Genomic DNA, 22,703 nt, shown 5'->3' on the forward strand with positions numbered 1-22,703 from the left:
TTTAGCAGTACACCTGGTAGAATTCAAATCATAACTTGCTTAAGAAATTAAAAAATTAATGTAAGATAATGATTTATTTTTCATTTCTGTTCACAAAATATTAGACAAAAATATGTAAAAGAAATTTAAATCACTACATTCAAATTAAAATCCTGAACACTCTTTAAGGTACCTGTTTTACCTGAAACACTTAAAATGTTTAGTAACATTAAAGACTGTATTTTTGAAAAAGTGAAATAATAAACTCCTACAAAAAAATACAGTAATCACATGTATTTTAGTTTTTAAAACATTTCAGGGAACATATATGGTTTGTGAGATTTCTGCTTGTTCTTCCATAATTCATGAGTTATTCAATTGAAATGTAGCCATGGAATGCTTCATAGTTAAGGCTCAGGGTCATATGACAATTCTAAGTGAATCTAAGCATGAGTAAATGCCTTCCATTTTTTGGCAACAAATCTCACACTACAACATAGTGAGCCCCTTTTTAGCATCAGCTTCTAATGCCGTAGAGGGGACCCACATCTAGTATTATACGTGGCAGCCACAAGAACAAGAAACAGAGTGCATCAGTGTCAGTGTTCCTAAAGCTATAAATACAAAAACCTTCTCCTCAGGAGAACAGATATTACTCAAATTCAGAGCTGTACCATCTCTTCTGATCAGACCTACCATCTCCTCTCCTGGAGAGCTACTCACCTATCTTAAATCAAGATCTGTAAACAATTCAGCATCATGAAACCACTTCAGTGTCTTTCAGTGTTTTAACTGCCATCCCATTTTGTTAACGGCATTTCCCATAAAACAAAGATCTTCCATTGTCAAACAGTTTAGGCAGATGGTCTTATTAATTTTACATGTATTATTCCAAATCCATAACATACTTAAACCAAACTTCACACATTCATCTTAAGCTTGCAAAGTACAGAAAGAAATATAAACTGCAATAATACCATGCACACAACACCAAAATTATATATAAAGTCTGATTTTGTCCAAGATCTTTACTAAAAAAGTAGTAGCAGTATTAGTAATCTCATGTTGTGGGGTTGGTTTTGTTGTTTGGTTTGGGTTTTTTCCTTTGTTTTTGCTTGTTTTTCTTATTAAACACGTGAAATTTCAGATAAATTGAATAAGTTTTAATTCCCCACCTTCCCCAAACAGTGGTTCTTCAGATTCCAAAGCAAGTCTGTGGTCTTAATAGGCATTTATGTATATATTTATACTGAAATTTTATATTTCTTTCCATGTAGAAGAGTAACTCATTCTCAAATTTACCACAATAACACAGAAGTGAATTAATAAAACAAGAAAATACTTTAAGAATACCCCAACCAGTGTTATCAGACTACTTCTAGTCCATTTTTAAGTTGTGTGAGATATGTCAAAATAAATATTTGAGATTTATTGTTGTTCTGAATATTCCAAAAATATATTTGCTTACCACCAGTTATCTTGCTTCAAAGTCATGAATGAAATCTACATTATTCTGACAGCACATTAGATACAAAATTGCACCAAACCCAGATTTAAAAAGCCATACTACTATTAGGTATTATGCAGTTACATAAACTGTTGAAACGCTTCACTTTTTAAACTAGCATATCAATCTAACTTTAGATGTTAAATTATGAATATGTTGAACAATTGATCATTTGACAGATAATCAAAAAGCACCTCACACAATAACTTAGTATTTTCACCTCTAAGCTTCTGCATCATAATCTATGTAATTCTGATTCATCTGAATGATTCTACATCAATCACTTCAGTCCTGGACATCAAAGTAGTCAATTACTGGCTCTTCCTTTAACGGTTTGGATAAACCACTGTTTCCACTACTCCTGAAATTATAAGAATATTAGATATTACATGCATGAAAAGACACAAAGTAAACTGAATCACAAACTCCCGTAATGTCTCAGTGTGCACATACACACTGAATGAGTCAATAGAGTGCACTTCTAAATTAAGTTTTATTCAAAGTATCTTAAAGCTCCAGAAAGCCTTTATTAATTTTGACGAAAAACATATGCTTGATTAAATTAATGTACATCAACATGTGTCTGAATTATAAAATTCCTTTTGAGATTTTACCGGAAAATATAATTTACCGGTATTGTTTCTTACAAAAATGATACTGTACTGAAGAGAAAATATTCAAAATGCCTTTTAAAAAGAAACAGCAAAAGAAATACTGTTAAAGTGAGCTGATAATCAAACCCGCTTGCTTTCAAAAGCAAGAGTAACAAAAAATATATGGTCATAGCAAATCCAAACATTGTAAAGATATTTTTCAATAAGACAGCATGAGATCTTCCAAAAGATTTTGCAGAATTAATAACTTCTAAAGAAACTTTACTTCTAGTAATGAAAAATAAAAGGCTGAAGACCTTTTTTTAATTTCGTTATGTAACTCCTTGGCATTAACTAGGGTCACTGAAGACAGCAATCCCACAGAAGTGGAAACAAAGAGTAACAACCTATTAAAAACTGACACCAAATTACACATTAAGCAATCCTTTTAGAAATGTGGTTTGGCTCTAGATGCTTATTTCTGAAACAATTTACATTTTCTCAGAACAGCCCACTTTGTATTCCAGCAGCACCTTCCAACAGTATTTACTACAACATTAAGCAGTCCCTTTTTGCAAAAGGTACTTGAACATGATTTCAGATGCTCATCTGGGAAAAATTTGGGAGGAAAACACTTCTGAAAGGTAAACTCAAACAAATAATAAACCAAAAAATAATTTGAAAAAAAATCATAACTATGAGATAACTACAAGTATCTGAAGCTGGCAGGTAATCAAACATAAAGACTGTCCATTTAAGACCATTCACCAAGATGCCTTATATATCTGATCTTCTAGTAATTCTCACTATCTGACAAAACTGTAGTTCACGTTTAATCAACTGTGTAGTCATACCTACACAAGAAAAATACATTTAGAACCTGTCCAAATAGATAATTTTATGCCAGTAAAACATTACTCTTGGTTAAAGGTAAAAAAAAAGAAAAATCCCCAAACCTCCAAAACAGCACTCTCTTCCCAACTATCTAATATTTACTAAAAAATAATTTTAAAACCCCATAATATTTGTTATACTACTACCCCTATACCACACAGCCAATCCTACATTTTCTTATCACTTCATTTCAGGCTTACTTCTGTGGAAAGAACATCTTAGTGCATGCTGCAAGCTCCAAAGCTGTGTGTGGCTTGGGAAAAAAGAAGAAACAGGGCACATGAAGTTGAAGCTCAGGAAGATGTTCCTTGGGGAACTCAGCACAAAATTCAAGAATACAGTTTAAAATCCAAATTCCTTACTTATCTGTTTGTTTGTAATGAGGAAGAGGAGGTGCAGGCCTGCTTTGCATTTCTTTATCTAGCACAGAAGTTAAGGTATTGCTTGGACAAACAGATTTCCCTCTAAAGAAATAAAAGAAAGATTATTTAGTTCAATAGGAAATCATACTCACTAAGAAGTTGGGAATGAGTAATATTTGTAGGCAGCAGTTTTAGTGTCAGAGTTGCCACTTGTATTCTTAAATCATCTATTCAAATATTTAGTTTTCCAACCATGGAGACCAACACTGCAAAAGGTACATTTTCATTACCAAGAATCTATCTATCCAGTATTCTAAATGTCTCTTTACTGCTGTCTATAAAGGATGCAGAAGCAGCTTACTAGATTTAAGCATTGGTACCCACATTCCTTTTCTGCGTGTGAGGTCCAAAACTCCTTTCTATTATGAAGTTCATTAAACGATCAACTGTTAAAATAGCAAAATTGGAGTATTTATACTCTAGGGCAACCTATCTGTTCTTTCAAGGAAAAAGATACAAATCAGAAGGAATAACTTAATAGCTTAACTCAGCACCACAAGAACACAGTTCACTGAATCTTTACAACATATCTAAAATTTTGGAAGTACCTTCTCAAATGCTGGCAGTAAATCATGTTAAACTCATTGATCACAGCCCTGTGCTAGGAGGCACTCTCTCAAACAACACTGCCTCTCCTTGTAAGCAGCTCCAGGTGAATCAGATCAGAAAAAAACACATTATGCATTAGAGTGGGGAAATTAAAATATCAGCTTCTTCCATCCTCCACACTAATTACAATCTATTATGTGACTGCCACTGCACAATGAAGCACCACACTTGTGGCCTGTCCCATCTTCAGTGTAAGGGTCACCCCATGGCTATAGTTACAGGGCAGTATGTTCTCCAGTATAGGAGGACAATGTACTTTAGTATGTATAATGTATACTTATATATTTTACGCTGTGAATCACACTCAACTTGAGTTGTCAGTTTGTGCTCAAAGGCTGCCATAGCTGGAGAAAGAGGAAGGAGATAGATAGATAGATAGATAGATAGATAGATAGATAGATAGATAGATAGATAGATAGACAGACAGACAGACAGACAAGAAAAAATAATTTGGAAACAAACAACCCCCAACTTCCAGGGAAAAAATAGTCCTAGAAAGATCCAAAAAGGCATCTAACTAAAAAAACACGCCAAATATTTACCAAACACACTGTATTTCTAATAGGTTGTGGAGATGTCTTAAAATTTCCTCTAAATTCATGAGCCACTTAGAAGAGTGAGTTTGTCTTATTTCACTTGGATGATCTAACTTTTCCCATTCACAGTTTCTTCTTCATCTTATCTGGGGGCAGATAATCTGAATAAATTAAAATTCTGAAATGTCATCAAGGTCGATTTTTTACCCTTCCTGCACTTTCTTCTAAACCCATGCTACTGACATTTTCAGACCACACTACTTGTACACTAAATTAAACTGCATTCCTGAATGTTTTTTATTGGGTATTAGCAAAAAGTTCTTCACTCAAGAGAGTTTCCAAGCATTGGAACAGGCTGCCCAGGTAAGTGGCTGAGTCATCAACCCTGGAAGTATTTAAAAGATCTGTACATATGGTATTTAGGGACTTGGTTTAATGGTAGACTTGATAGTACCACTGGACTCAAGTGTTCTTAAGAGTCTTTTCCCAGCCTACATGATACTATGTCATGCACTTAATAAACGTGTTTCCTCCTTATTTACTTTATTTATGCATTTTTAAATATACTCCTCCAGATCATGAGATTCTCTTTGTTTGCTAATTACATAAAATTCCTATTTAATGAATACCAACACATGCATCTTGTTTCTTTCAAAATTACATACTGAATAGCAACAATGCTGCAAAGCAATGGACTGCATATTTTTATAATCCCAGCAATATGCACATGTTGAGTTCCATGCTTTGTCACATACTTGATAATTCATACTTTTTCCCCATTTCCCCAAGAGCTCTAAGAAGTTGGAATCTCATGTCAGTACGCACATGAATGTCGGTTCTATTTCAGAGCTTACAAAAGTTATGTATTATTTCCATTATCTTTATCTTTTTTATTTCATAATATCTTGTTTCCATCAGTCTGTATTTCAGGGCAAATTTTTGTGATAGTGTGGCAACACAGATGAAAAACTCCACAATATTTTCAAGGTAAGTCAAAAGTCCACTAAAATATTAAGCGGTGATTCCTACGTCCCTTTCAGCATTGTTTTAAACTGAATACTGACAGTTCATTCCAATGAACTACAACATCTTACAAACATAGGTCAACTATTAAAAAGTGTTCTCATCTTCCCAACAGTGAAAGTTTTCATTTGGAAAAAAAATACTTGTCACTGGCCATAATTTTTTCAAGGTTATATTACATTTACATGTATACTCTAACAAGTATATTACAGTCCTACCAGCTGAGTACAGCTAATTTTTCCGCTCCTGTCTAAAACAATTAAAAAGTTCTTGTCTCCTTTAGCTCTAAGCCTGCCATATAAAGCCAAATGCTCACACACTGCGATTTCTGTTACTACTCAACTGTAGAGTTCTAACTGGAAAAAGACAACACTGGTGAATGGGAGGGTATTCTGTTGTCTTTCATTTTTATCAACTGTGATAGGCAAAGACATGGAAAGTAAATTGCCTGGAGAAAATTAAGGGAAAAAAAAAAAAAAAAAAAAGCCTTCAATAACTAAAGTAAGGTGTCTGTCCATACCGTAGAATATCAGAATAAATCTCACTTGTATAGTAAAAATGAAAATAAATGAGAGCTCTGAAATGCCAGAAATAGAACACTTGGAAGAATACATGTGCAGTATTTTCTACTAATTAGCAAAAAAAAATCTTATTCAAAAAAGAGAGTGTTCCTGCATTTAAAGAAAATAAAACATCAGTTCTGATCTAAAGTTACATGTTCCTAGAATGTAGAGGGTTAATATAGTAAACCTTTAAAAAATCAGGAGAGATCAAAGCCTTGTGAACCCTGGAACCAAACTTGCTATGGTCACATCAAGACCTAGACTATTTTAGCTTTGACAAAATTTAGTATCCCAAAAGGGGAAAAAAAAAAAAAAAAGCAGGAGGGATTCAGCAAACTGGTATGCCATGCAACAGGAGATTTAGAGACAAAAACTTAACTCCAGCAAAATTAACATCACTTTCTGTATACATTGGTGGCTGACTGGTTAAAGAAAGAAAGAAAGAAAAAAAAGAAAAACCCCAAACAACTGAATTCAACTAAACAGATGTACAATGGAAAAAAACCCTTTGAATAAATAATTACCAGAAACAGTAAAGAAAGCAGACCCTTACTGAACCAGCCATGGTTATCTATTATCAGTTGTGAAACAGCTGTTGATATGAAAACAAAAGGCTCTGCAAGTATTTTGGACATTTTGATATGAAAGTTGCCATTCCTCATTTCATTAACTTGTTTTCAAAGTAAGGGAAAGAAAAGCCAAGTGCTTGCCTCAATCAACGAAGCTGAGATGACACATTTTCAACACGAGTACAAGGAAAAGCAAGAACATAAACTACCTGCTGATTTTAAGGCAGTGCTAGCGCTGACAGGATGGTCTGTTGTATAAAACTGAAATGCGGAAATCATGAATCAATTTATCTTCTTCAAGACTTCAAGCTCCATTTTTGTAACTACAGGATAGATCAGCATTGAACTACTACAAAATTCTTTGTCCATCAATCTGTCCAGACTTATTCCATGTAGTCTTGCAATAATGTGCCCCCATCTTTCAGACAGAGCAGATTTTTATGAAAAATGTCTCCAAAAACTGGTAACAGTTGAGGTGGAATAATGAAGCAAATGGCTCTTCAACAATCTCCTGATTGTTTAAACTTCATATATTCTATGTCATAAGCTTTCCAGAAGCAACACATACTATTCTCGGGGCAAACAATGTCAACATTTAAGGCAAAAACAGTAAGAAAAATATCCAGCTTTCTTCTGAAGCAAGACTGCTGTTAAAACCACCTTGGCTAGTGACCTTATAGCAGTATTTGTATTTAAATTGCTTTAAAATTCTTCGGAGTTGCAGATGTTGAGAGGCATTGCCTTACAATAGGCTTTTGTGATTGCAAAAGGAGGTGGGGAGAAAGTTAGCTTTTGCCTCTTGGCAGAAGATGAAATTCTTCAACAGTGAAGGGTAGAATAAAAACTCTTAAAAAAACAAGAGTACCTTCAGTACTCTTGTCATCATAATTTCTGTCAAATTGAATGTGAATTTATTTTAGATACCAGAAAGGCTGCAGAGACAGTTAAGTAAGATGAATTTGTACCCAGAGTTTAAGTACTGAAACATGCCCAGAAAAACTTAAAGAAGTCAAAGGATAATTTTATTTCCTCAGAACATATACTTTCCTTCCAACCCTGCCACCGAGATGTGCAGTTTTTTCTTTCTGTGATGCACTGTCATGATGTAATAAGGATGTTTCATGCGGTTATGGGGGTTTAATTTCTTTAGGTCTTTGATCCTGCTGATCTTGTATAGCCTACACCTAGGTAACCATTTCCAAACCATTTTCAGACTGACCTCACTGAAAGGAAATAAAATCCTGAGTGAAAAAAATAACACAACATGTCAATGAAACTAATGGCAGCATGTAGCTTTCTCAGTGAGAAGCATGTGGAACCTTGTCATCCTCTTGAAAAGATTCCTTTATCATGAAGAAAAACTGTGCCTAAAGTTCTTCCTGGAAGTAACAGGAAAAGGATGGCTCTTACATGGATGGCTCCTCAAAACTACTTCTAGGATGTCTCAAGTCCATACGAGCTGCTTAAACACTGACCATTACATAAAACCAAGCAGATACTCCTTTAACAGGCTCTGGAATTCCGAATGATTTAGAGAAGGAGGAAACTTTTATTCTTTTGAGTAAAAAACTTCAAAAAACCACTGACAGGTACAGTGAAATACAAAAAGAAAAGCTTTCTAAAGGAAAGCTTTACCCTTCTCATCACAACAGTCTGGATATTACCTCTGAACCTAGCTCAGAAAGAATCTGGTATTGCAACTGTTCAAAAGATGGTGACTGCAAAGATGACCAACAGGTAAGCACAGAGAAAGGCAATTTTAAGGATTCACTATGGGTCTTACACTTCAAATGACACTAGAACTGTAATTCAGATCAAGCTTAACAGTCAATACTGGAAATGATCTTCTCTATGGTTATATATGGGCAATGCTGTACATGAGTAATGCAGCTAATACGACCAACTTCTACTGATGGTGAGGGCAGAGGCTGAGGCAAAGTTAGCCCCTAGATCTCTGGAATAGGAAGAAGCCTGGTTGGAGGAAGCTTTCTTAGCACCAAGGAGACTTTTTCACCTTTCTAACGGACCTGTATAGGGATGTTATCATTTGAATGACATAATGGTGGAGTGTGAAGGGAAGGAATGGACTTTTTGCCTGAATGATTTTCACTTATTTATACATGAAAGAGCCCATGACAGAAATCCAAACGCATTGCTGAGACAGAATTAAACAAAACCATTTTGACTTTCTGGTGATTACTAGCTCTGAGAGTTGAAGAAGCCATTGTGAAATACTCAAAGATATCATCCTAGAACTTGAACTATTACTCATGTGAGGATACAATGTTTTTTATATCTTTAAGAAATGGCAAATAAAAAGAAAATTAAAAGAAGTTTTGAAAGAAGTCATAAAATTAAGAAATACTGCTATGCAGTTGAAGATTAGTCTCAGTAGACAACTCAAATCTCTTTTAAGAGTGGTAGTAATGAAAGAGAAGCATGTGCATTCTGCACAGTATGCTATTCCCTGAAAAACACAAGAGAAGGAGCAAGTGCACAATCTGTCCTAAAACCATATACAGGAAGGCCTCCCATTCTCAAGTTGCAGACCATCCCTTTGCTTTTAAAGCATAATCATTTGCCCTGCCCCTTCTATCATCTTCACTAATTTCTCATCTGCCTCCCTATTTATTTTTTAAAATAAGCTTTTTCAAACAGGAACTCTTTGCTCATCTTCCTTTACATTCTGAAACAAAAAGTATCTTATATTGTAATACCAAAGTAATATTCCATCTCTCTTGGAAGAAATCAAGATTGTAGCTAAGCTACCAACTGATGAAGTACAGGAATAGCTCATGGCACTCTAAAAGCAAGGAATATGAGAGATTTCTTACAATTGCAGTCAATATTTACAGTTAAAAACAACTGCTTGTGTAATAATCATAATTTGACAGCACTAAAATAAATATGCTGCTGAGTAAGGAGCACAATCAATGAAGCCCTGATACAGTATCTTCCCATACCTTCCCTGATACATGAAGCCTTCCCATACTATGTCTCTATTGCAATCAGCTTAATTTTTCCCTAGCTATATTCCCTTCATTTTCTTCTCTACTATGAACATACTCCAAAACATTTTATTTTTGCTATGAATTCTCTTCCATTTGCAGTAATTCCAGCTCCCTCTTCATCCATTAACTAAAGAGGAATACTTTGTGATAGGTTACTCTGTGATAGAGTTCATATAGATGGAGAAATATGTTACAATAACCAGATTGGTTCAAAAGTGGTATAAATTTAAGTATGATTTCTCAATCCAGCAATTAGTTTTCACAAAATTTTATTACATACATTATTTTTGATATCTCTATTGATTCTAGCTGATGAAAAAAAGTTACTTCTAAGATGAATGGAAAACAATCTTGCAAAATTTTTTCTTAGCTTTTTTATTTCTAATGGTGTTTTCTTCTCTAAAGATTTACTTGAGTAAATGAGCCCATGAAATTATCAATTCAAAAACTGCTTTAAAACTTTTCTACTGGAAATTTGTGCATTTTGCAAATTGCATTGTAAATAAACTCTTCCCGGTAAGCAATTAAAACCCATCCAATTATTTAAACTATACTGTAAAGATTTGAAAACAACAATGTATTACATACTTCACTGCAGTGATAACAACATTGCGCTTTGGTTCGTTGTCATAGCTCACACTTTCAATGCCATAAACTTGAGCTAATTCATGGATGATTCTGCGGTGATCTCTGTTCATTGGTGGGTAACAATGACTCTTCTTTGTATGCTTGCCCTAAATTCAACAGAAGAGGTTAAGAAAGAAGAAAAAAAAAAAGAAAGGTGAAGTTTTCCTTCAGGAGAGCCAGGGGAAGAAAACAATGAAAAAAAGTGTTTCTACCTCTAAAATTTTGCTGTTATGACAAAATCAACACCACAAATTCGTAAGACCTCAGTATTGACAGAAAGTTCACCTGAAAATATTCATTTAATTCCGCAAAATTAAATTTTGTGTTTTCTGTTGCTTCCATCAACTTGAAGTATATACACACCCACATAAGGGTATCTTTTAGGTTTAAAATACAAACCCTGATTACAGACATTCTACTTATATCCAAAAAACAATACAAAAATTTTTTAATCAGATTTGTGTTTTTCAAAATGATCTGCCAAATTCTCAACAGGTCCCACTTTATTTTGCAGATTGGCTTCACACTGCACATACTGCAGATAGCTACAAAAATGTTAAGCTTATCAATCACTTTCCTCTACCAAAGAAGCTATTCATCTGCAAGTTCCTCATGTAACGGCATCAGTAGATTCTTTATTAAATAAAACTCCAAAATTCTAGTTTTAATTAGTTAACAAAGATTGATAATGTTTGATTCAACACTGATTATTATATCAACAGTAAAAGAACAAACAAAAAACCAGGGCACTATGAACCCATGTCCATAACACGTTGGATCAATTTGTAACAACAAATGCATGTAAGGATGAGTCTCTCAGTGCTTCAGTCTGCTTTCAGAGATTCAGGACAGCACTTAAGCTTTTGCTTTCATTATCACCAATGAAGTCTTCTAAGTCTCTGGGTCAACAGAAAGGATTCAAGAGGAACACAAACTACCTGTAGTAGAATAAGTTTGAGTCAGGGACTTCTAGAGAAATCCCAGCCTGTGTAAGTTCCTAGGACTGCAGGCAGTGCAGTTAAGGTCACTAAGAGACCAGTATGATATCCCATTTCTCCATCACCTCTGAAAGACTGTAAGAATGGGGTAGGAACCCCATTCTACTAGAGAAAGGTAATTGTTGCAACTATATACAAACAAACAGAAAGAACCCAAGAACTATTGGCTGATTAGCTAAAATTCAAATCTGTTTTTAGCTACATGGAGGAGAAAAGTCACTGGAAATAATCAGTGTGGATTTACAAAAGGTCAGCCACCAAAATTAATGTAAAAATCACCACACGTAATAGAGCAAGGCACCAGGGGTACAATGAAGCTATCCTGAAAATGGAGGGTTAGTATCTGTCTCCTGGATTATGAAATTGCTAAGTTACAAATAGTAACTGCACCAGAAACTGTGGTCAACCATTTCTATAAGTCTCCAGGGTAATCACATGCTGACAGAATATTATCTTTACTTTGCAATCAACAGTAATGAACTTCCCAGCTATTACAACACTTCCAGCATAGGTACAATAGTTTGAAGAATTCTATAGATTCTGTACCTATTTATGATGACTAGTATGCTTGCTTGAAAAAAGTGGTGATGGTTCCATGCTCTGAAAAACATCACAATTCTTGTCCCTATGAAGACAGAGCTGGTTATACATGTCCTCTTGTCTTTTCTGCTTACCATACCAACCACGAAAACTCTGCTATGCTACATAGAGTACATATTGGTGAGTCTAGGGCAAGAGATGTTTATGAGGCAAGCAAAGTCATATATGATAGACAGAGCTGATTCATATTAATGCTAAAACTTCTCAGTATCAAAATCCTTTTTATTACTCATTTATTCAGTTAAACTGAAGTAGGCATCTCCAAAGGTAAAATGCAAAAAAATAAAAAGCAGAAGCAAAATGTGTAAGCCTAAGTAACAGTAATCAGTATGAAATATATAGTACTGCTGCAGACCTACATGAACACTTGTGTCGTGGTTGCAAGGGAGGTGAATTTTTTTTCCAGGGGGATGTGGGCAGTCCAATCAGTAATCAGCTTTTCTGCTGGCACCTAGATTGGTCACTCGGAGGTTTGGACACGCCTCTGAGGACACAAAGAGTTAAAAGCAGGAGTCTAGGGGGTTCGGCCTTTTTTTCAGATCCCGGTTTCAGCAGAGAGACGTGTCAGCCCTCCTTCCTCTGCCCAGCCACGAGGCTGGGTGGGGGAGGGGAAACACGTGGTCGGCTCAGGTAAGCCGGAGCCCCGGGGGGGGGGGGGAGAAGAGAGGGGACAGGACTGGAACTGAGCTGCCCCGTCCAGGATGGAGGGGTGGAAAACTGTGGAAGTGCCTTCTGTGTGTGCTCACCCCCCTCCACCCCCAAACTCCGGGAGAAGGTGCACTCCCAGGCTCCACAACTCCACGTGGGAGTTGTGGAGCCTGGGAGTGCCTGAGCCTGCACCCTGCCGAGAAAAAAAACTGTTAACCCTTGTGTAGCAGAAAGAAACTTTTCTTAGACATTGATTCTCATGACTGGTGGTTTCGGAGAGAGGGAAGCGGCCTGAGACTGAGATGATAAAGCATGATTGGAAGGAACCCGATGGAAGAATGAGAGGAGTAGCCTTCTGAGCTGGACTTCTCTTGCATAATGTCAGCCATGGACTGAACTTAAGTCTCTTTTGAACATAAACTGCATTTTTGGGTGGATGCAGCTGCCCTTGCTTTTGCTACAGTGACTGGCACTTGAAGAGTGGAGCGAGCAGAGAAAAGAGGGGGAGGGTGAGGTGGCGCCCTCTGCCCTCAGGGCAGACCTGCTCCTGGAACCCCGGCCCCTGGGTAAAAAGGGGAGAGCTCGGCATGCAAGCATCCTTAAAAAGCCCTGTATGTAGTTTTAGCCTATGAGACAGCGGTGAGAGCGCTGGACATAGGAAAAAGAGAGAGTCACCCTGGCAGACTTCTCTGGGCGGTGCCACGGGTGACATGGCATACATAAGGATTAGATACATAAGGAGTAGACCTGTGTGTTCTGGAGAACAGTCTGTGGTGCCAGAGAGACTCCTCTCTCCCTTGCTGAATTGAAGATTAGTTTTTTTTTGAGTGGTGATTGTTTGATCTAAAACCCAAAGGTTGGTCTGTGAAAAGTGATGGGTGGGGAGGTAGAAACTGGGAGAAGAAATGTTCTAAGAAGTTTTTATTTCTGTCTCTGTGTGTGTTTAAGAGTATTTCTGTCCCTGTTCTTATGTAATTAAGTTTTGGTGGGTTTTTTTGTTTTCAAGATTTAAGCCTGCTCTGCTCTGTTCCTGATCACATCCCACTAAGGAGTTGTTAGAGAAAAAACATATATTCATGGGTGCATTAACATCTGGCCAGTGCCAACCCATGAGAACTTGATACATTAGCATTCAAAATACTTTTAATACAAGTCAAGTTTACATCTAGAAACAAAGAGAACAAGCCACATATATAGTCAGAGAAATTTAGGAATCATAATAAACAACCAACCAACCACAGACTCAAGCATAAAGAGGGCTTGAGGATTATGACAGAAGAATAGCTAAAACCAGTCTCCCTGCTAATGCCATGTCACACATATTAATTCAATCTTTAGCTACATAAACCTGTGGGTTGCAAGATGAAACATGACTGTCACAAGAGAGTAAAGAAAGCCTTTGAGTCTTTCACAGAACTAAAAAGAAAAGTTATGCAAGAAGAACCGAGTACAAGGGCAAGTTAACTTTACGGTGCATGGGAAATAGTCCCTTTTACACCCTATATGCCACAATTTTGAAGGAAAAGAGTCGGAGCATGGCCTTCACACATGCTGTCACTTTAGCTTCAAGACAGGCTAGGAGGACACATAGAGCTTCAGGCTGGTCAGCCTCACCTCAATCCCTGGGAAATCTTCTCCTTTTTGAAATATAACTTCTGGGAGCTTTCTGGGAACATCTCATACCTTTACCCACAGCCTGATGGGTAGGATAGTACAGAATCGATCCCTGAGATACCCAATTGTTACGTGACCCTAAATGGTTCATCCCGATCACCATAAAAGCTGGGTACACTGCGTCATTCTCCCCTTAGGTCAGACAGGGAAAAGACTGAGATGTGGTTTGTTTTCAGATTTTCCTTCTCTTCTGCAATGTAGATGCTCCTTAACAGACACTATTTGTCTGCTTTGTAGGATTTTCAGTGCCAAATAGCTGGTTGGCACTGAAAACTAAAATAGCTGGTTTGTGCTGGAGATGCTCTTGAGCTCTCTGGTACTTTAGTTCTGGCATATTTCATGTCACTAATTGAAAATTCAAGACATCTGGTTGCCCCTTTTTAATATAATTACATATCTTGGTTTGATATTAATATAAGTATATATTTGGTATATGCAATTATATATAGAAAGATATATGTGTACACACTTGTGTACATATGTGTGTATGATAAAAGATAATGTATAAAAGAATATGTAAATTAGGATAACCACAGGCAACACAGCACTAGGCAAATTATTCTTAGGTAAAACAATATAGATAACAAACAACTATTCTATGCATCTACTTCCAAGTGTCTAAGGTTGGAGGGATCTGAGTATAATTAGCATAATCTGCACCCCAATGAACAAGAAATTGAGCATACGAGGCAAGAGACAAATGAACTAGGAACTCCTGGTAATACTCAAGCAGTAAATACACAGGAGACTCAAGCAGTCAGGCCACTTACAATGAACATAAATAAGTTGTAAGAGTAAGCAGAAATGAGATGACGAAGGCCAAGGCCCATCTGGAATTACATCTGGCCAATTATGACAAAGACAGAAAGAAGGGCTTCAAATACATAAATAACAAAATGAAAACTAAGGAAAAAGTGGACCTATTACCAGACAGAGGGGGAACTCTATAAGAGGACACAGAGAATATGGAATATGTGAACATCTTTTTTGCATCAGTCTTCACTGATAAACCCTCAAGAATCTTTGGCTCAGGAGACCAGGGTAAAGGAATGTTGGAAGGAAGAATTTCTGTTGGTCAAGGACAGGGGTTAGAGAGCACCTAGGCAAATTTGATATCCACAAGTCCATGGGCCCTGGAGCTAGTGGACATCATAGGGAGGCTACTTATGATCATTGAAAAGTCATGGTGGTCAGGAGAAGTGCATGAAAACTGAAAGCAAACATCACCCTGGTCTTTCTTAAAGGGCAAGAAAGACTCTGACGAACTACAGACCAGTCAGTTAGTCATGGTTTGACACTGGCAAAATGCCAGGCACCCATGAAAAGCCACCCACCCTCCCCTGCTACAGCTGGGCAGAGGAGAGTAAAGAAAGGGTTCATGAGTTAAGAACCAGAAGAAAACACTCCAAGGGCAAAACAGGCTCATCCTAAGAAACAGAAAGTGAATTTATTACTAACAAAATCAGAGCAGGATAGTAAGAAGTAAAATAGGTGTTTTTAAGGGCTTTTTTCCCCAACTGCTCCCTCCTTCCCACTGACAGCCCAGGGAGATGGGGGTGAGGTTTTTAGTCTTCTTTACCCAAGCTTTTCTTCTGCTTGGCTCAGGGAGAGAAGTCATTCTCCTGTGAGACCATGGAGTCTCTTTCCATAGGAGACAGTTCTCCACAAACTTCTACAGCATAGTTCCAATCTCATGGGCAGCAATCCTCACAGAACTGCTGCAATGCAAATTCCTCCCATGAGCAAACAGTCCTCCCAAAACTGAGGTCACTCTTGCACAGGATGCAGTCCTCCAAGGACAGGGTAGTCCAGCTGGGAAGCAGGGGCCCCTTCTCTCTACCAGGTTTCCCACTGTATCACAGCCTCCTTCAGCACCCACCTGCTCTGGTGTAGGCACTTCTCACATGGGTTGCAGATCGATCTGTGCATCCCCCATGGAACTCCACAGGCTGCAGAGCTGCCTGCTTCATCATGATCATCACCATGGCCTGCAGGGGAATCTCAGCTCTGGCACCTGGAGCACCTCCTGCCCCTCCTCTTCCACTAACCTTGGTGTCTCCATGTTGTTTCCCTCATAAGCTCTTACCTCCTCCTGCTCTCTAGCTGGAATTAAAACTGTGCCTCCAGCTTTGTTTTGATTTCTTCTTAAATATCTTATCACAGAAGCATTACCATCATTTCTCATTGGCCCAGCCTTGGCCAGTGGCATATCCATCTTCAGAGCCATCAGGGATTGGCTCTGCCGGACATGGTGCAAGTTTCTAGCAGCTTCTCAAAGAAAGCCACCTCCATGACCCCCATCACTACCAAAAACCAAACCATGCAAAACCAACACATAGTCTCACATCAGTCTCTGGAGAGGTGATGGGAATGGTTCATCCTCAAGGTCATTGTGGGATGACAAGGTTATCAGGATTAGTCAGTATGGATTCATCAAAGGAAAATCATGCTTAGCCAATCTGATTATATGACAAAACAAATACCTATCCCCTGGATAGGTAAGGTGACAGCACTGAATATTGTTTACATGGGTTTCAGGAGGATTTTTGACACTCTGTCCTGGGACCCCCCTCATAGGCTAACTCAGGAAATGCAACCTGGATGAGAGGACAGTGAGGTGGCCACTGAGAACTGGCTGAAGAGCAGAACTTAGAGGCTTGTGATCAATGGCAGAGAGTCAAGCTGAAGGCCTGTAACTAGCAGTGTTCCCCAGTGGTCAGTATTTGCTCTAATATTGTTTTAACTTATTCATCAATGACTTGGATGAAGGGTCAGATACCTCCTCAGCAAGTTCACTGATGACCCAAAGCTGGGAGGAGTGGCCAACACCCAGAGTGTTGTGCAGCCCTTAAAAAGGATCTCAGCAGGTGGGAGGGATGGGCAGAGAAGAACCTTTTGAAATTCTTTCAAGGCAAGTATGGAGACCTGCACTTGGGGAAGAACCTCACCAGTATAGGCTGACCTGCTGGAAAGCAGACCTTCAAACAAGGTTCTTGAGGTGCTGGTAGGCAATAAGCTGTCATGAGACAGCATTGTGCCCCTGTGGCACAAGGCCAATGACATGGTACACTAGGAAGAGTGTGACCAGGAGATCATAAGAGGTGATCCTGCTCCTCTCCTCAGCCCTCATGATGCCTCACATGGAATTCTGTGTCCAGTACTGGGCTCCTCTGTACAAGAGAGGAATGGCGCTCCTGGAGCAAGTCCAGCAGAGGGCTACAAAGACGACAGGGGACTGGACCATCTCATGAAGATAAGCTGAGAGAAGAGACTGTGCCTCAAGAAGAGATGACAGATAGGATATTTTAAAATTTTTTTAAATTATTTTTTTTAATACATATATTTTAATATTTTTTTTATATATGGGGGTTTTGTTTGTTTGTTTGTTTTTGTCAATAAGTATCTCAAGATAGAGTGTCAGAAGGATGGAGCCCGGCAACTTAATAGTTGGCCACTTAATAGTGCCAACCAAGAGGAAAAGAGGCATTAGGTAGAAACTGCACAGGCAGTTCCACATGAACATAAGAAAGAACTTCTTTCACCTCAGTCATGGTGCAGGTGACTGAGAACTGAAAAAGATTGCCCAGAGAGGTTGTGGAGTTTCTCTCACTGGAGATATTACAGAACTGTCTGGATACATTAAAAATGCAATCCCATGCAATGTGCTCTAGGATGACCCTGCTCGAGCTGGGAGCTTGGACTGGATGACCCAACCAGGGCCCCTTTGATAACTAGACACAGACTGATTCATTTTAGTCTTTCATTCTAATGATGAAAACAATGTGCAAGAACATTGGACAGATGGACAAGCACCAAGATGGTTTAAGAAACATCATCCATAATTTTTTGAAGGAATAAAGTAACTGTCTGTAGGACCTAGGGGGATCAGTTATGCTTTTTACAGAAGGTTAACACCCTCTTAAGCTAAGGGCAACTGAGGATAGTATAGTTTACACAGTCCTTTGAATCACATATACTAAGTCTTTCATGGAGCAGCAGCAAGTTAACCTGACAGATCTGAAGGTGGTATCATATGATATGAAGGAAAATCATATGATTGTGTCTGTGGTATCAACCTCTCTAAGTATACTGGAGTCTCTCAAATATTGTGAATCCAGGTTTGCTTATAGAAGAATGAGGACAACACCATGCACTGGCAAATATAGGACGGTATCAATAAATTTGTGAGCAAGTTCCACTACAGGGATCAGAAGTACCTAGGCTTTCCTTCTCAAAGTCTGAATGTTTAAACATCATCTTTGACAATATTTTATTAATGGAGACCCAAAAAATGATGATAATCCATTGATGCATTAAAGAAAGCTTAACACTGCTTGAATCCTTAAACAAGGTTTGGCTTAAAGTGATCCTGAACTACTGGGTCAAAAATTTTGTTCTTTTTACAATGAATTGTGCACTGTATTGGAGCACAAACAGATCTAGTGTCAAATCATGACTATGAGAATTAAAAATGTTTAGTAATATCAAACTTCCCCCCAAATGAAACCAATTCTCAGAATTCATACAGATTACATGAATACTGACCTTATTCACAGCTTCCACAAGCAGTCTCATTTCCTTCTCAATGTCACTGACAAACTTTATATCCCTCCTGCAAGAACAGCATTCTAGGTTAACAAGGCAAGAGAGTGTATAAAGATAAAAGATCTTCATATTTTATAATATATTTCAACAAGAACAAAAATAAAGAACACAATTGACTGAAACAGAAGCTTCATTCATATTAAAGGACTGTTAGTGTGTCATCACTATTACAAAAATAATTATTTCCTCTTCAACAACTGGAACAGAGAATAAAATTCTATGACATGGTTCTACTGTCTGACAATACAATTCTACATGTTCAAATGAATAATGTAGATTTTCAAGTCGTCATTTTGGTGTTTTAAAATTACTTGTCATCAATATATGATGAGACACAAAAATTGTGATAGGGTAAACAAAGTGTAGTTCTTTTCTGAGACAAAGTTCACTGATTTTGGTCTTCAGCTCACCTAGCATAATAAATTATTAAGAATGCAAGAAGCAGCATAAAGCTACTTGCAAGAAAAGAAAACATACTAGATGTGAAATACCAAGGATTTATTTGAAGGGGGTTTTTTTTTGTAACTAGCTTCATCACAGTACTTCAAGTCTGTCACTTAAGGGTGAACTCTGTGCTCTGTTCTTAAATAAGCAGGTAAAACAATTTTAAAAGTAAGGTTGCTATTTGTTAGGCCACCATCCCCACGGGGAAAAAAGGCTACCCAAAGATTTCATATCTCAAAGCTGGTTAGCAGTAAATAATTCTTCAAAAACTAGGTACAATTCCTTATCAACACAGTACCACTTTGTGAATGATGTCAGAATTTAATCAGTCAAGAAGTGCCTACCAAAGCAAGCACAACTATCTTTGGTAGATGACCTACCAAAGTTCTGGATGCTGAAGTGAATGTATCATCAAAAGACCATACAAATGGTCTCAAGCAAATGTGCCAAAATGGCAACATTGAATAGCTCAGCTACCAACATCACTTTATCAGATACAATGGACTTAGCCCATTACTGGTAAACAAACCTTCAAGGTTTATCAAGAGTACACAGACACTGCATGAGAATTCCTTGGTCTTCAGTAGACAGAAGTATAACACTGCGAGAATTGGAAAAAGGACATGAACTGGGTAGAGTTAAAAAGAAAGAGACCTCCAGACACCTACGGTGTGAAATACAGAGTCAGCTTGTGTGCTATGAGGCTTTGAAAAAAATATTACAGCAATAATTTCAAGTTCAAAAAAACCCCAGCCCCCAAACAAAAAACCCAACCAACCCACTGATACCTTCAGGATTCAGAGGGTTAGAAAGCACATACTACACTGAATGCCAACTATGAACATCCAAATTTCAAGCTGAAGTGATCATGACAGGTAAAAAAAAAGTATCAACAATCCAATGAGAGGGTCCACAAGCATCTGATACATAATATTGAAAAGCATACTAAAGAACACTGGGGGATACGTTAAAAAAACCCCCCAAAAACCCCAAAAAAACCCAAAAAAACCCCACACAAACAAACAAAAAACCCACCAAAACAAAACAAAAAAGCACACACAACAAAACAAAACAAACAAAAAAACCCCCACAAAAACCACAAAAAACCCCCAAAACAAAAACAAAAAAACCACAAAAAACAAACAAACAAAAACCAACAAACCCCCCCCCCCAAAAAAAACCCCACAAAAAATACCCTTTAGGAGTCTATAAAACCAGAGATTTTAATAGTCCATACAGTGAGGTCTTACACAGCCAGTGACAAAATAAGAAAATTCTCTTCTTTGTGGCTCCAGGTGGCTAGGTACTCCTGGTGTTCTCTCTTTCTCTAGTAGTTTTAATTCATCAAATAGCAGCCTCAACATCATCAGTGTCCAACTGGACATTGATACCTGTGCTGGTCTATTCTCCAACTTCATGTCAGAAGATCAGATCAGATCATGTCAGAACAGATTAGCCTGAGCATTTGCTCTGTGTGTATTTCTGGAGCTTCTTAGAAAGGTCAGTGCTGAGGTGTCCAGCCAGTGGATCTGTATCCCCTGAACAGTGCTCAGTTGGTAGTCATCTCCATGCTACAAGATCTTTCCCCTTGGCAGCAGAGTATCTCATCATGTAAAGCTATATGGTGGAGAGACTTCTTTTGACTCCTTATCAGATCCTGACAAACATCAGCAAGACTAGCATGCAGCAGCATTACCATGCTCTTTGTGGTGCCCCCTTCTTTTGTAACTGTCCTACAGAGCAGACATATTATCTTGGCATGCTTACACTTGCTTATCTTCCTCCTACTACCTGGAGTTGTACTGCATTTGGAAGCTTTAGGGTTCTGAAATTAAAGATTACACCTCAAAATCAGGAGTTCTTACAGCCTGCTCAAGTTTTCTTCATTTTTAGGCATACATTTCTTTCAACTCTTGACAATGTATTAGCTACACAGATCAATTACTTGCCTAAAGAAGATAATACGGCATTCTAGTAATGACTGGCAGCTGCTACTTTCTTGAGGCAGTGACTGAATGCACAGGGAGGTAGCTGTCATGTTTCTCAATCATTCTAAGATCCTGTATGTAACTCACACTCTACAGAAAGTCACAAGCCCCGAACTCCTGCATCTCCTGCATTACTGGAGTGATGCGCTAAGCAAGAATAAAATAACCTGTCAGAAATTATTCAGAATACTGAACCACCTGAAAAACACACTGCAACAGACACATTTTCTGGATCCTGACATCTTGATGGAAAGCCACATCTTTTGCTAGACTACTGAGACAAAAGATCATCAGAAGCATTCAAGGAAACAAATTCATAAAACCATAGATTCACAAATTGCAGATTGCTGCTCTTGTAAAGAGAGCTATGTTACTATAAGGAGAAACTCATTTATCTTTAAAATTAGATATATGAAATCCAGTAATTCAACGTACAAAGTACTTGACTTGAAGACTAACAAAAACTTTGGTTTTGCTATGAATCAGTAAGAATAGCCTTGGTGTGTTAGTTTATTGTAAATTCCTAGTGTAAAGTGGCTACAAAGGAAACACTAGTAAAATCACTGAAAGAATGAAGAGTGTGGAAGCATTAAGGCTAGTTTTTAAGGTGTCTGTTCAACTATCTGCAGTACAGTGCATGACCCTGGTCAGTTCTTTACATGAAAAATGAACACTGCATTATGGGTAGTGGCTGGCAGAAAGACCAGATAGAACTGTACTCCAAAAAACCATAGTAGACTACACATACAATGCAAAATTTTCACTTTCTTACTGTACTGAAAGTGTGTGCTGTGTTTTCTGAAAAAGATGAAGCAAAATATATTCTACACACAATTAAGAGAATAGTCCTTATAAAATAGCACTTTTAAGTGCAAATACTAATAAAACAGTAGCTCCACGAAAAGATTCAGCTCCTATTTTCCAGTGGGCTTATCAATTGGAAATAAGGAAGACATAACTTACTCAAATTCTGAATGATTGCTTATGTAGAATTTTCATTTATCTCAGCATATCAGCAAATCAAATCAAATAAACGATTTTCAAGTAGCAAACATCCTTACAAAATCATGGAATTTATGCAGCACTAGAATACTGGAGCAAGAAGAAAACATACTAAGCTGTTCTAAAAAACTTAAACCTTGTAAAAACTAATGTCATGTCTACAAACACATACAAGAGAAAAAAGGTCTTAGATGACATATCATCTAAACTTCTTTTAAAAAATATGTCCAATCCCTCCCTGTCATTCCAGATTGCAAAGTATTTATTGGTGTGATGTTTTTGATATTACATTGATTTCACATTGCCTTATTTTAGGAAGTTTCAGCCTAGCAACCCTCTATGCAGTCACATCGGCATATGCTTTGCTCTGCATCCAATGTTTTATTAATTCTATTTCTTTATTTTTAAAAT

The 22,703-nt window shown here is 37.6% G+C and overlaps 1 protein-coding gene across 2 annotated transcripts in view; it reads right to left on the reverse strand.

The window, feature by feature from the left end:
* Positions 1 to 6: 6 nt before the first annotated feature.
* The window catches only part of NFX1 (nuclear transcription factor, X-box binding 1), a 77,188-nt gene continuing 54,491 nt past the window's right edge, over positions 7 to 22,703 (reverse strand). For both annotated transcript variants that reach the window (XM_063404441.1, XM_063404432.1), the window contains 4 exons: positions 18,799 to 18,865; positions 10,295 to 10,440; positions 3,336 to 3,437; positions 7 to 1,847 (listed from right to left, as the gene is read on the reverse strand). In XM_063404441.1, the coding sequence (XP_063260511.1) occupies positions 1,772 to 1,847; positions 3,336 to 3,437; positions 10,295 to 10,440; positions 18,799 to 18,865 (391 nt within the window). In that variant the 3' untranslated portion in view covers positions 7 to 1,771. The remainder of the gene's footprint in view (positions 1,848 to 3,335; positions 3,438 to 10,294; positions 10,441 to 18,798; positions 18,866 to 22,703) is intronic.

The sequence above is a fragment of the Prinia subflava genome, chromosome 1 (assembly GCF_021018805.1).
Source record: "Prinia subflava isolate CZ2003 ecotype Zambia chromosome 1, Cam_Psub_1.2, whole genome shotgun sequence".
Classification (NCBI taxonomy): Eukaryota; Metazoa; Chordata; class Aves; order Passeriformes; family Cisticolidae; genus Prinia; species Prinia subflava.